A 15,886-nucleotide genomic window follows, 5' to 3' on the forward strand; every position below is an offset into this window, starting at 1 on the left:
TTCTTGTTCTTTTGGAGGTGAGTGGATAATAGGCCAGGGAGGATATCTAGGCAGAGGGAACAGTACAGTAAAAAGCACAGACATATGAGAGAAAGACTTGCTCGGAGAGCTACAATGAAAACAATTGTAGTAAATGTACTGCATGAGTTAGAGAATGCCCACACAGAGGCCGGATGGAACCCAATGGTAAAAGATTGTGCCTTAGAGTTTAGATGTTCTCCTATGGAAGTGCTGTAGCATGAAAGAGTGTGTGAGCTGGGATGTGAGATGCAGGATTGGATGTGCCATTTAATGAGGTCACTCTGGACTTTTTATGATGAGCATGGGGTGTTGTATGTAAGTGATAAATCACAAAATTCTCTGAAACCAATATTACACTATATGTTAAACAACTAGAATTTAAGTGAACATTTGGAGAGAGAAAAAAGTGAGGTCACCTTGGCAGCATGGTTGGGGTGGCCGACTTAAAGAATGAAACAAGACAGAACATTTAGAAATCCAGATGAGAATACAGTGAAGATATATGGTGGCAGAGAAAAGCACTAGAATGATAGGTTAGACAGAAGGAAGGATTTTTTTAATTAAAATTATTTTTTAAATGTATGTATACAACTAAATCACAACCTTTCGACCACTGGAGATCACTTTGGTTGTCTTTCCTCTCCCGCATCTTCCTTGGGCCTCATGTTGGAAAAGATTGTCTATCAAAATAAGTTGTTTTCATTTTTTAAATCTGGCAGGTAAAACAAAATGTACTATTGGGGGCACCTGGGTGGCTCAGCGGTTGAGCGTCTGCCTTTGGCCCAGGGCATGCTCCTGGAGTCCTGGGATCAAGTCCCACATAGGGTTCCCTGCATGGAGCCTGCTTCTCTCTCTCTCTCTCTCTCTCTCTCTGTCTCTCATAAATTTAAAAAACAAAACAAAAAAAACACTAAATGTACTATCAAAATAAGCACTTGAAAAATGGTATTAAAATTACTTAAGTGAATGATCTTTTAGTTTTCCTTGAAATATCACCATAGGTAAATATATCAATTTTTTAAAATATATGCCAGTTTTAACAGGGTGTTTGAAATATTTAAAATAATTATAAAGATCTCATTACTTTTTATTTTAATTAAAGTATGGTTGACACAAAGTGGTACATTAGTTTCCGGGTTTACAACATAATACTTCCTGTGGGAAAAAAAAAAAAAAAACTTCCTGTGTTATGCTATGCTCACCATTAGTGTAGCTTCTATCTGTCATCATAACAATGCTATTGCAATATCATTGACTATTCCTTATGCTCTTTATACCCATGACTTATTCATTCCATAACTAGAAGCCTGTATCTCCCACTCTCCTTCACCCATTTTGCCCATCCCTCCACCACCCCCTTTAGCAACCGCCAATTCTTTGTATTTTTGGATCTGTTTCTGCTTTTTGTTTGTTTTGTTTCTTAGATCCACATACAAGTGAAATTGCACTATAGTATTTGTCTTTCTCTGTGTGACTTATTTCACTTAGCGTAATGCTCTCTAAAGGTCCATCCCTATTTTTGCAAATGGTAAGATTTCAGCCTTCTTTGTGGTTGAGTATGTATATACACCACATCTTTATCAATTCATCTATTGATGGGCACTTGGGTTGCTTCCATTTCTTGACTATTGTAAATAATGCTGCAACAAATATAGGGTGCATATCTCTTTTTGAATTAATATTTTTTTGTAAATACCCAGTAGTAGAATTACTGCATCATATGATAATTGTTTTTAATTTTTTGAGGAACTTCCATACTGTTTTCAACAGTGGCTGTACCAGTTTGCATTCAATCCACCAATAGTGTGTGAGAATTCCTTTTTCTTCACATCCTTGCCAATTTATTTCTTGTCTTTCTGATTTTAGGCATTGTAACAAGTGATACCTCATTGTGGTTTTGATTTGTATTTCCCTGACAGTTAGTGATTTTGAGCATCACTGTATACCATCAAGTCCTCTGCATTTTAATTGGGTTGTTTGGGTTTTTTGTTTCTGGGTTTTTGTTTTTTTTTTTTGGTGTTGAGTTATATAGGATATTAACCCCTTACTGAATATATCATTTGCAAATACCTTCTCCAATTCTTAGGTTGCCTTTTTGTTTTGTTAATGGTTTCTTTCACTGTGCAAAAACTTTTTATTTTGGTGTGGTCCCAATAGTTTAATTTTGTTTTTGTCTTCCTTGCCTTAGGAGACATCTAGAAAAATGTTGCTAAAGTTAGTGTTGAAGAAATTACTGCCTATGTTTCCTTCCAGGAGTTTTATAGTTTTAGGCTTCACATTTAAGTATTTAATTTTTGAGGTTTTTTTTTCTGTAATAGTGTAAGGAAGTGGTCTGGTTTCATTCTTTTGCATGTAGCCATCCAATTTTCCCAGCACCATTTATTAAAAAGACTTTCTCTCATTGTATATTCTTGCCTCCTTTATCATAGATTAGTTGACCATATAAGGCAAATATTTATTTCTGGGTTCTCTATTCTGTTTTATTGATCTGTGTATCTGTTTTTGGGCTGGTATGGTACATTTTGATTACTGCAGCTTTCTAGTGTATCTTGAAACCTGGGATTGTGATACTTCCAGCTTTGTTCTTCTTTTTTCTAGACTACTTTGGCTATTTGGAACCTTTTGTGGCACCATACAAACTTTAGTATTATTTGTTCTAATTTTGTGAAAAATCTTGTTGGTATTCTGATGACGATTGAATCTATAGATTGCTTTGGGTAGTATGGACATTTTAACAATATTAATTATTACAATCAGTGACCATGGAATATCTTACCATTTGTTTGTGTCTTCAATCTCTTGTTTAATGTTTTATAACTTTTAGAGTTACTCATCTTTCACCTCCTTGGTTAAGTCTATTCCTAGGTATTTTATTATTTTTCATGCAGTTGTAAATGGAATCTTTTTTTTTTTTTTTAAGTTTTTATTTTAGGCACCCAGTGCTCATTACAAGTGCACTCCTTAATCCCCATCACCGATTTCACCCATCCCTCCCCACCCCCCCTCTGGTAACCTTAGTTTGTTCTCTGTAGTTAAGACTCTATTTCTTGGTTTCTCTCTCCCTCTCTTTTTCCTTTTCCTCATTTGTTTTGTTTCTTAAACTTCACATTTCAGTGAAGTGATATGGCATTTGTCTTCCTCTGACTTATAACACTAAGCATTATACCCTCTAGCTCCATCCCTGTCATTGCAAATGTCAAGATTTCATTCTTTTTATGGTTGAAATATCTGATTGTGTGTGTATGTGTATATATATATTTTTCCCTGTATATATATACACACACACACCGTATCTTCTTTATCCGTTCTTCTTTTTATGGTTGAAATATCTGATTGTGTGTGTGTGTATATATATATATTTCCCTGTATGTGTATGTATATATATATATATATATATATATATACACGCACACACACACCGTATCTTCTTTATCCGTTCATCTGTTGATGGACACTTGAGCTGCTTCCATTTCTTGACTATTGTAAATAATGTTGCAACAGAGGGGGTGCACATATCTCTTTAGATTAGTATTTTTATATTTTGGGAGTAGATACCCAGTAATGCTATTACTGGATCATTTAGTATGGTTCTGTTTTTTACTTCTTGAGGAACCTCCCCATACTTCTTCCAGTTTGCGTTTCCACCAACAATGCAAGAGGGTTCCCCTTTCTCCACATCCTCACCAACACCTGTTATTTCTTGTGTTATTGACTTTAGCCATTCTGACAAGTGTGAGCTGGTATCTTATTGGGTTTTAATTTGCATTTCCCTGAGAACAAGTGATGATGAGCATCTTTTCATCTGTGTTGGCCATCTGAATTGCCATATAGAAGTTCTTTATATAAATACTAACCCTTTATTGGATATGTCTGGAATTGTTTTCTTAATTTTCTTTTTGCTACTTCATTATTAGTATATGGAGATGCAACTGATTTCTGTGTATTAATTTTGTATCTTGAAAATTTGCTTAATTCATTTATTCTAATAGTTTTTTGGTCTTTAGAGTATTCTATGTATAGTATCATGTCATCTGTACATAGTGACAGTTTAACTTTTTCCTTAACAATTTGGATGCCTTTTATTTCTTTTTCTAGTCTGATTGTTGTACCCATTACTTCTTTTATGAACGCCGGGTAGGAAACCATTATAATTGTTGATTAACAGAATTATGCTTATTATTATTCTGTCTAGAGAATAGTCCAGAATATGTCTAGAATCATGCTTTGAAGAAATATATTTTTAATCTCAATTGTGAAAAAAAGTGATGATTTCATTTTCCTTTTTGACACTATTATCATTACCCTGTGCTTGGCCTCTGTAATCAAGTGAATAAAGTGAGTTGCCAAAGCTAGAGAATGTGATTGGTTAATATAGAACAGAACTTTGAAAAATGACACCTTCTACAGGATACTGTTGTGATGTCTCAGTGAGTCTCCTTGGAAGCTTGGTCAGGATACTGAAGGAGATGCCTTATAATTCAGGGGAAAGCTCTATAGCCTGATTTCTCATCTCTCCGGTCTGTGGTCTGTGTTTGCATCATGGGACAGCAACACAGATTCTCTGAGGGGCTCAGGTCTATCTCCTGCCTCCCTATCTGGGGCCCTTATCTATATGACTTTCACCCTTGTCATTCTTTCTTTCTCCGCACTGCATACAAACCATTTCACCTCCCTCCATGAAATCTTTCCTCAGCAGCTGTACTTCCCTCTGTTCTCAGCCTTTCCACAAATCCATGGACAACCTTTTGACCACACAGTTTAGCATTCAACTTGAAATATAATTGTATTACTTCCTGTTATTTCTACTGTGTTAATTTTAACTCTTCAAAAACATGATAAGGCCTCTAAGGACCAGAATTTAGAAATGATGTGAGACAAAAAGGAGTATACTTTAACGAAGTGCTGGAGGACTCAAGTACCAGTTAACTTATATACTTGCTCATTAACAGAAATTTGTGATTGATTGAGTCATTAATTTCTGTCTGTTTTTCTTCCTGCCTTGTTGTCTTACTGTCTTTCTTTCTACCTATTTGATTTAGGAGCTTCCTTTAGTCCTGCTAGTTCTATTCTAAAAACATAGTGAAACAGTAATTTTGGGCTACAGTAGATATTTGTGATTTGGGGAGAATGTGCTCAATAGTGTTTTTTATTGGTGTACTACAGTTCACTAATCCATTCTTATTACTAGACTGTGTAGATTTTTTTTCCAGTCTTTAATTGATAATAGTTTAGTGAGTACTTATGATCAAAAGTGTGATGTACTTTGATTGAATTATTTCCTTTATATGCATTCCCCAGAAGTGAGATTACTTTGTCAAAGACTACAAACATTTGTAGAACTAACCACATCATTTTATTCCTTAGAGTATGATAAGATTAGTTGGCACCAATTTAAGTCCACTTTAATTGGAAGGTGCTTTGCCATTCCCAGCCCCAAGGTGTATGTAGCAAATCTTATTATTAAATTTATTTTTTTCATTATTAAATTTAGAAGTGAAATAATCTATTAGCTACAAACAAGAGAAAAACACTTTCTTTTAGAAGTCAAGATAAGATTAATGACAGAATGATTGGTTATAACCACCACATACTACCAAAAAGCAGTTCTTCCACTTATTTTCAATAATAGGACATCAATAATGTTACTTGGTAGTAAAGAGTAGTGAAAATTTAATAATCTTCACAAAAATTAAATTTTAGAGGTGAGAAAAATGGACACAAAGAAGTAAAGAACCTTGCCCAAGGGCACCCAGGTTTAAAGCATTTCACCTGGGATCAGCTGATCAGCACAGTGGTTGCTGAGGTTGAGGTGACTGTGGAAATTTCTTAAAATAAGACGATAATGAAGTGTGCTGCATCAGTTGACTCTTCCTTTCATGAATGATTTCTCTGTCTCACATGATGCTGTTTGATAGCATTTTACCTGCAATAGAACTTCTTTCAAAAATGACATCAATACTCAAACCCTTCTGCTGCTTTAAATCTAGTAAGCTTATGTTACATTCTAAATACTTTGTTGTGATTTCCACAGTCTTCACAGCATCTTCACCAGGAGTAGATTCCATTTCAAGAAGTCACTTTCTTTGTTCATCTGTTAAGAGAAGCAACTCCTCATTCGTTATTCAGGCTTTACCCCAAGATTGCAGCAGTTCAGTCCCATCTTCAGGCTCTACCTCTAATTCTAGTTCTCTGTTTCCACCACATCCACAGTTACTTCTTCCACTGAAATCTTGAACACCTCAAACTCATCCATGAGGATTGGAATCCACCTCTTCAAATTCCTGCTCATGCTGATATTTTGACCTTTTGACCCATGAATTAATGATGTTCTTAATGGCCTAAATTTAGAATGGTGACTCTTTTCTAGATTTTCAATTGACTGCCCACATCCATTTGAAGAATTGCTACCCATGACATCTATAGCCTTATGGAAATTATTTCTAGAATTATAAAACTAGGAAGTCAGAAATGACTCCTTGATCCATGGGCTTCAGAAAGGATGCTGTGTTAGGAGGCTTGAGAACATTAATCTCAGTGTACGTCTCCATTAGAACTCTTAGGTGACCAGGTGCATAGTCAATGAGCAGTAATATTTTGAAAGGAACCTTTTCCTGAGTAGTAGATCTCAGTAGTGGGCTTAAGATATTCAATAAACTGTGTTCAATAAACAGATGGGCTGTCATCCAGGCTTTGTTGTTCCATTTATAGAGTATAGGCAGAGAAGAGTTAGCATTATTCTTAAGAGTACTAGGATTCTCGGAATGGTAAATGAGTATTAGTGTCAGCTTAAAGTCACCAGCTGCATTAGCCCCTAGCTAATGAGAGTCAGCCTGTCCTTTAAAGCTTTGAAGCCAGGAGTTGACTTCTCTCTAGTTATAAAAGTCCTAGATGGTATCTTCTGACAGAAGGCTGTTTAGCTACATTGAAAATCTGTTGTTTAAGGATAGCCACCTTCATTTATTATCTGAGCTACATCTTCTAGATAACTTACTGCAGCTTCTACATCAGCATATGCAACTTCACATTGCACTTTTATGTTATGGAGATGGGTTCTTTCTTTAAACTTCATGAACCAACTTCTGCTAGCTTCATATATTTCTTCTGCAGCTTCCTCACTCTTTTAGCCTTTCTAGAATTGAAGAGAGTTAGGGCCTTGCTTTGGATACTCTTTGGCTGAAGAGAATGTTGTGGCTGGTTTGATCTCGCCAGGTCACTAAATAAAGGTGTTTTGCTTTTTTATCGTTTGTGTGTTCACTGAAATAGCACTTTTCCTTCAAGAACTTTTCTTTGCATTTCTTTGCATTTGGCTAACTGGTGTAAAAGACCTAGCTTTCAGCCTGTCTTGGCTTTTGACATGCCTTCTTTACTAAGCTTAATCATTTCTAGCTTTTGATTTAAAGTAGGAGACATCCAACTCTTCCTTTCACATGAATGCTTAGAGACTTTTGTAGGGTTATTAATTGTTCTTATTCCAGTTTTATCGTTTTGCAGGGAATAGGGAGGATAGGGAGACAGGCAACAGCTTGTTGGTGGAGCAGAGCATCCACCCATCTTACATAGGTACCCCAAAACAATTCTAGTAGTAACATTAAAGATCACTGATCACAAATCACCATTACAAATATAATAATAATGAAAAAGTTGAAATACTGTGAGAATTACCAAAGTGTGATACAGAGACACAAAGTTAGCAAATGCTGTTGGAAAAATGTTACCAACAGGCTTTCCACAAACCTGAAATTTGTAAAAAAAAAAACCAAATAACCCCTCACCCACCAAGTACAATATCTGTGAAGTGCAATAAAGCAAAGTGCAATAAAACAAAGATACAGATATGCCTTTATTTAAAAAAAAAAAAAAAAAAAAAAACAGCCTGAGGGTAAAAAGTAATGAGTTTAAGGAAACTTGTTCTCAATAGTTGGCTCTCAACAATGGGTGACCTTGCCCCAAGTGGCATTTGACAATCTGCAAAGAAATTTTGGGTTGTCACAACTGGGAAGTGGGGGAATTCTCCTGCCATCTAGTGAGTAAAGGCCAGGAATGCTACTAAATATCCCCTAATGCACAGGATGTTCCACATCACAAAGGATATTAGACCCATGATGTCAATAATGCCAAGGTTAAGAAACCTTGCGGTAGGATCTTCCTTGTCCAAAGACGTGTGTAGTAAGTGAAACCCACACTTAATGAGCAAATACTATGTGCCTATCATTAGAGATTAAAAGAAATTGAGTAGGGGAAATAGACAAGAAATATAACTGTAAGCTACTGAACTATTAATGAGAGATAATGCTTTGAAATAACAAAGAGTATTTGCACAAATGAGTTATCCATGAGGTAGAACTTCTAACTGAATATGAGTTAGTCACAGGGCAAGCCCAGATTTAAGCGAAGGGGAAATAGATCCCATCTCTTAATGGGAAGCATGGCAAAGAGTTTACAGTTTTCTTTAATATAGCATAAGTGCTTAACAAAAGCACCTGGCACATAATACATATGTACTGTTAGCTACAATTAGTACTTTTTTTTTATAATTAGTACTTTTATTCTGCCTTTTCTGAACAGTAGGTGAACCTTGGCCTTTGCTGTTCCCTCTATTTGGAAAACTCTTCCCTGGGATGGATGGAAGGATGGATGTGTAAGGGGGAGGGAGGGAAGGAAGGAAATGACATCCCTCTCTTAATTTTGTTATAAGCTCAAACATCAACTTATAAGAGATGTTTATAATTATGTGGGTTTAAAATTCAAGTGGGGGAGTCTTATATCTTACTATATTTTATTTGTAAGTTAGATATTAATAAAGATGACAGGATGGGGTTTGATCATTATTAAGGTTGTTTCGTTGTTGTCTGGAATATATGATACCACAGCATGGTGTGTTCTTCATAAATATCTGTTCTAAAAGTAATAATCTATCCTAAGATCACTGGACAGAAAAGGGCCTGCCTTGGAGTAGGAAGCATGCTCTCCTGGGACTCAGTTTGGACTTAGCTAAGGACTCAGAGGCTAATTTCCATGATTCAAATTGGTGTAAATTTAGTCTGATTCTTTTCCCCAGGACTGTCCAATGTAAGATTACATTTTATACTGAAGCATATTAGAGATATAGACATTTGCCCTTTTACTGGAACCCTTTAATCAGCTTTCATGTACTCCTGGGTGAATTAAAACTTAATCTCATCTCTCTTTTGGGACTTTTTTAGTTTGCCATCCTCAAAGCAGAAGCAGCAGCAATGGTGCAGCACTGCTTCTGAAAGACTCTGCTTTTTTATGAAATTTTCTTGAATAATCCTCCTCCAATCTCTTTCTTTTTTTTTTTCACTGCATTAGTTGAATCATAAAATAACTAAAAAATGTACTCAAATGAAATTTGAAAATTATCTTAATGAAGCTCTGGAAACTCAAACCTCAGAAGATATTTTTTCCTTAGTTTATTTTTTAAATCCTAGAAAGTAGGTCAGTAGAAATACATTCCTTTAATTAGTTTAATTAGGAATGGACAATTATAGGAGTAACTCAATTTGAAGTGTAGAATTTGAATAATAAGAATTATGTTGGGATTAATATCATTCAAGGTTTTGAATTTAAATAAGATGCATTTAATCATAGTTGATAATTTCTTCTTGAAAAGATTTTAGTAGAGAGGAAGCCTAAGTGTTGGAATAGATCAATATATAGGAAAAAATCTACCATTAGTGATTTGACAAGGAGAGACACTTGGGTGGCTCAGCGGTTGAGCGTCTGCCTTCAGTCCAGGACGTGATCCTGGAGTCCCGGGTTCCTCGCGGGGAGCCTGCTCTTCCCACTGCCTATGTCCCTGCCTCTCTCTAAATTTCAAATCTAAAATAAATAAATAAAAGATTTTACAAGGAAATTGTTTTAGAACCATACTTTTCCTTGGTATGTTTAAGAATTTTATTCTACAGGACCTTAATAGATAGGACTTATATGAGAGGGAAAGTATTCAGTGACCAAGTAAATTTGAGAAATATTACGTTAAACAAATTTAAGAAATTGTCTGCAGGACTCCTCAGAGCCTTTAATATTGACGACTTTTTTCCAGTTACAGTGACAATGTCTCTTACATATGTTGCTTATTCCCCATTCTATACTTCATTGTTTCCCCAGTTTATACTATGAAGGTATTACAATCAGCTGTCTGCTCAGTACCTTCCTTGTGTTAATTCAAATGTGGTTTTTATACACTACTATATGTCAGAAATACCTGGGAACTTTTTTAAAAGGTTAAGATTCCTGAGTCTTGACTTGGAAGATTCTGAGTGAGTAGAAATGTCACTGTGCTCAGGATTCTGTACTTATTATAGACACCCAGGTGATTCTGAGGCAGCCAACACCGGTCTTCCAATTGGTGCTTTGGAACTGTTGAACTAAAAGTGGATTGGATTTGGGGTGCACTTCGTTGTGTTTATAGAATACATGGGCTAATCATCCCATACTGGGGATAAACTGCAATGCTGACCTTCACTGATGCTATGGGGTGATGTGCTAGCTATAACCTAGTGTGAAACATTTGCTATGATCCTTTAAGAAAGGCGAAATACTTCTAAGGGGACTTTTAGTCACCTTCCTAATAAAGAAATACTGAATATAAGATTACCATTTGTTTTTACTTAGTTTGAGTAGCTCCCTTATGGATGGTATTTTATTCATACTTTAAAAAGAAATACTAGTTTATATTTACTCTTAGTGCCATTAAGATTATATTCCCTCCCATCTTCCTGTTGATAACAGATGGACATTTAACTGTAAGCAAATAGACCAGATTATATCTCATTTATGCTTTGATTTATGTAAGCACTGACTGTAGCCTTTCTATTAAAACTGTGTGGTTATACTGTCTGCCTTTTTAAACAATTTTGTATTCCTGGAAATTCTCTTCTGCTCCAATAAATATAGGTGGAAAGAGGCAATATAAATACTACTGGAGAAAAATAATTACTGTTGGTTTGAGAGGCAACCAGTCTTAATGTACTTGGTTGAATAGTGTTATATTAGCAATAATATATGAAATAGTAGACACAGTCATTTAAAAGTAGAAAATTATTTTAAATTGTTTTAAAATTATTCTGCAAAGTTTTGCCAACACAGTAAGACATGAAACACAGAAAGGGTGTGAATATTGAAGATTGGAGATAAAATTTTCATTACTTGCAAACAATTGTATTCATTGAAAACCTGAGAGAAGTTTAAAAATATGTTTAATAAATTGATTAGATATCCCCCAAATCCACAGTTCTTTTGTATACAAACATGGTTTGAGATATACAGTTTTGTTATTTCTGTGTGTTAATTGGTTGGTGAAAAACATAGAAGTATTGTTTGCATTGTCAGGTTAAAGGATCAGGAGAGAGAGCAGTGCCATAAAAAATCAGGGAGAAAAAAGGTGTAAGGAGGACTTAACCTTGGTAAGTAAGAGAGATCATTTGAAGTGAATCCTAGAGATTCTGCTGATGGTCTAGAGATCACTGGCTTCCTTTGGTAAAGCCACTTTAGTGATGTGAAGAAGTAAAAGCCAGACCACAGTGGTTGAAGAAGGAATGTAATAGAAGAGCCAAGACATTTATTTGAGTTTGTAATGGAAAAAAAGGAGTGATTGACAATTTTGTTGTTGCTGCTGTTTTGTCATTTTGTTTATTTATGGAACTCTTGATTATCTCCCACGTGAGATCGGAAACTTCTCAGAGGCAGGCTCTCTGTTTCTGTGGGCCCTGCAGTGCATAGTACTGCCTTGAATATATGAGGCGCTCAGTGGCTTTATGTTTAATTCATGACTGTGAATGAAAGTTTTAAAACAGTTGATAGTGGGCAAAATACAGAATAAATTTCAGTGAGTTCTCATTTATTAAACTAGGCAACCCTACCTTTGAGACGTGCTGTCCCTGTGCCAACAAGAGCAGTTGCACTGCTCATCTCTCTGTCTCTCTCCTCACCAATCTTGCTGACTTTATTTATGGCTGGTGTTTGGGCTTTTTTTACAGCTATGAAACCTACGTAGTGGAACATCATGCTGCTTCTCCTGTAGGGCGTGTGATGAGGAGCAGAGTTTGGCTTTGGAGTGTTCAGAATCAGAGGAATTGCTGAGGACTCGGAGCCCAGCCCTGACCACTAGAGAGCCCACAACACAATGAACAAATTGAACTTCCATAACAACAGAGTCATGCAAGACCGCCGGAGTGTGTGTATTTTCCTTCCCAATGATGAATCTCTGAACATCATCATAAATGTAAGTGGATCCAACTTTAGAAATAGTTGAATATTCTGTTCACACCAGTGACCACATTCAAGTTACTACCGGTGAAGGGTGAAAACATTACAGAATGAAAGCATTAATAATGTAGCAGAATTGGGGTGTTAAAGTTGTCTACACAGGTATAAACTTTGAATTATGGCTTAAGTGCAACTGCCTTCAACATTCTTTCACCTGAGGGTAAAATTACAGAATTTTGGTTACTATATTATAGAAAAATAACACCTTGCTGTTTTAAAATGTTTTACTGACATATACATTTTTATTAATATATAATATGAATTTGCTTTTTAAGTGCTTTAGAGTTGTCGCACATGTGAAATAGTAATAACTGCTGGCTTCTTAATATGCATTTTGATCATTAATAGTAGCATAAATCCAGCGAATTTCAAGAATAGGCCATGCACTTGAGAGCACTAAGATGTGGCTTACGGTTCTTGAGTCAGAGTTAACCCTCTTAGTTAACCTGGTCATTGAGGAATATGCTACTATTTTTCTTAATTTCTAAAATTAAGTTATAATTTGCATACAGCAAGGTATAGGAGTCTTACGTGTGCACCTCAGAGAATTTTTATAATTGTGTACACCCATGTAATCATCATCCAGCTTGAGATAGGATAGAGTTTCAGCACCCTGGAAAAATATTTTGTGACTCCTTCTAGACAGTAATATCCACCCAAAGGGTAGTAACTATTTTCTCCATAGAGTAATTTTTTTCCCAACTTCATGCAGCTAAAATTATGTGGTGTGTTCTCTTTTGTATCTGGCTTCTTTTAAATAACATTTAGCCTGTGAAATTCATTTGTGTGTATGTGCATATGTATACATTTCTGGGGTTTATTCAAGAGTGGAGCTATGAATCATAAAGTATACCTGTGTTTAGCTTTGGTAGAGACTGCCAAACAGATTTATGGTAATCAGAATCATACCTAGCATTTTTCAACCCCTCTCCCTATTATCAATGTTCATATTCTTCCTTTCACTGATTGTATTCAAATGGATTAGGGAAAAACTTGCTTTTGTGCATGTCTTAAGTTGATTTTCTTTGCTATATGCTACTATATTTTTAAGTTAATTGCTATATAAAAGAATATTTCTAAATGTTATACTGAATATGTATGATATTGAAGTAACTTCGTTAAAAAATTTAGACAGGAAAAGGTTCTGCTTATTATCATAATTATTTCAGTTTTATTCTGACGATCACCACAGTTCCTCAGTTTCTTGATTTACTGCCATAACATTATTTTTGCTCATAGGGATTGTCTGAGCATCACCTACTTTTTTTTTTTAAGATTTTATTTATTTATTAATGAGAGACAGAGCGAGAGGCAGAGGGAGAAGCAGGCTCCATGCAGGTAGCCCGACATGGGACTCGATCCCGGGTCTCCAGAATCATGCCCTGGGCTGAAGGCGGCGCTAAACCGCGAGCCACCCAGGCTGCCCATCACCTACCTCTTGAATGAATTTTGTCATCTGTTGGGCAGAATTTCTGTTGATTAGCAACATTGTTATTTAGGGTACCCAAAGTTGTTTTTGAATATGTGAAGCAATAGGCTATTATTTTTACAACATTTGTTTTTTAAAAATCTAATAAAACTTGACAGCTTATCTTTTTCAGTGTGGTCATGGGCAAAATACATTAAGATACAACTTTACTCTGTTATTTTATAAAAAAAATACCCACTGAATTTTTTAAAATTTCATTATCCATGGCATTATAGCCTAAGCACTTAAGAAATTTCTCTCAGGTCCATTTATATCTTTCTACTCAGTGGACTGTATATCTGTGTGTTCATTTGTGCAGCTACGTATACATATAGGATATGGAACAAGACCTTACTGGCCTTGGATAAGTGGAAGGAAGATTAATCTGGGTTCATGAGGAATACTAAGAGCTGACTATAATTTTCAAAGAAATTAACTGGTACTAAAATCTCAATGGAGGAAGATAATTAGGAATAACACCTATTCTATAATCTTACTGTGTAATTGTGAGAATTGAGGATTAGCGGATAGCATCATTCCTACACATACATAGTAGCAGCTATTATTACTTTAACTCCTTATCAGAGATTAATTTTACATGTCTTCACTTACCTTATTTTGCAAAATTAGTGTAATATCCCTACAGGGTGGTCAGGGCTATGTTCACAGGTTGTACAGCCATGGATCATCATGCTTAAGGAGGGCTTCAGAGTCACAGGGACCTCAGATGAAATCCTTACTCTCTGACACACTCTGCAGCCTTGGGCAAGTTAGATTTTTTTGCTTCCGATTTCCTCATCTATAAAATAGAGGTAATCTTCCTCTCCTCATCGAGGTCATTGTGGGGATTTAAAAATATAACATGAATAAACTGCTAATTGTAGTGCTAGGCAGCTGGGAATTGCTTAGTAAGTGAGCACTTAATAGAGTAGCACTTTTTAAAATTTCTTTGAGCTGTTTGTTCATTTCATTAGGGAGCTCTGTTAATGAAGCTCAAATGGAGAATCTGAATCCCCTGTAGGGCGATAAGATTTTCTTATTCCAGGGCACATAGACTCCTCTCTAGCAAGCTGTTGAACAAAGGAGGGAGGAGGAGTTAAGTAGTATGGAGACCCCTCATTGCTAGAAAGCCCATTCAGGGCTGCCAAAGGTCTGTCTTTCTCTACAGTGTTATCTTTTTTATCAAATTGCATTGATGTTTGTAGTATAACAAATTAATTATAGCAAAAACAGTTTTATTAATGGTCTCATTTTTTCATATTTCTATTATTTTTTAAACAAAGATAGTTTATTTCTTGACATATATAGTTTATATATATATATATATATATATATATATATATATATATACATATAATTTGGTAAAATATTGTCTTTCTGCATGAGAGGTAAATTTAATGTTTTGATCATTCTAGTTTCTCCATGAGTTTGAACTAGTAGGGGATGTTTTAAAGATTTTAATCATCAGGTAAATATTCATGGAAACTTGGTAAATTTTGATGATGAGATTATGATAAATATACACAAAATTATTGAGTTACATAGTGGCCAAGAGTTTATACCTGTTCAGTAAGACAAAAGGCAACAATTCTTTTTAATATATTTTAAACATGCTTGCTCAATTACCATTGACATTTATTTATTTATTTACTTTAAATATTATGTATTTACCTATCTATTTATTTATTTATTTTAGAGAAAGAGAGAGTGTGCGCACGAGTAGGGGGAGGGGCAGAAGGAGAAGTAGAGAATCTCAAGCAGACTCCTTGCTGAGTGTGGAGCCTGACATGGGGCTCAATCTCAGGACCCAAGATCATGATGTGAGCCAAAACCAAGAGTCAGACACTGAACTGACTGAGCCACCTAGGCACCCCCAACCATTGACATTTAGGGTCAAATGCTGTTTTGTTTTGTTTTGTTTTTTTTAAAGATTTTATTTATTCATTCATGAGAAACAGAGAGAGAGGCAGAGACACAGGCAGAAGGAGAAGCAGGCTCCATGCAGGGAGCCTGACATGGGACTTGATCCAGGACCCCGGGATCACGCCCTGAGCTGAAGGCAGATGCTCAACCGCTGAGCCACTCAAGTGCCCCAAATGCTGTTTTTAT

General features: G+C 35.6%; 1 protein-coding gene across 3 annotated transcripts in view; it reads left to right on the plus strand.

Moving 5' to 3' along the window:
• The window catches only part of FRMD6 (FERM domain containing 6), a 232,166-nt gene that overhangs the window by 183,105 nt on the left and 33,175 nt on the right, over window positions 1-15,886 (plus strand). For all 3 annotated transcript variants that reach the window (XM_038544706.1, XM_038544705.1, XM_038544707.1), the window contains one exon: window positions 12,021-12,265. In XM_038544706.1, the coding sequence (XP_038400634.1) occupies window positions 12,167-12,265 (99 nt within the window). In that variant the 5' untranslated portion in view covers window positions 12,021-12,166. The remainder of the gene's footprint in view (window positions 1-12,020; window positions 12,266-15,886) is intronic.

This window comes from Canis lupus, chromosome 8, assembly GCF_011100685.1.
Source record: "Canis lupus familiaris isolate Mischka breed German Shepherd chromosome 8, alternate assembly UU_Cfam_GSD_1.0, whole genome shotgun sequence".
Classification (NCBI taxonomy): Eukaryota; Metazoa; Chordata; class Mammalia; order Carnivora; family Canidae; genus Canis; species Canis lupus.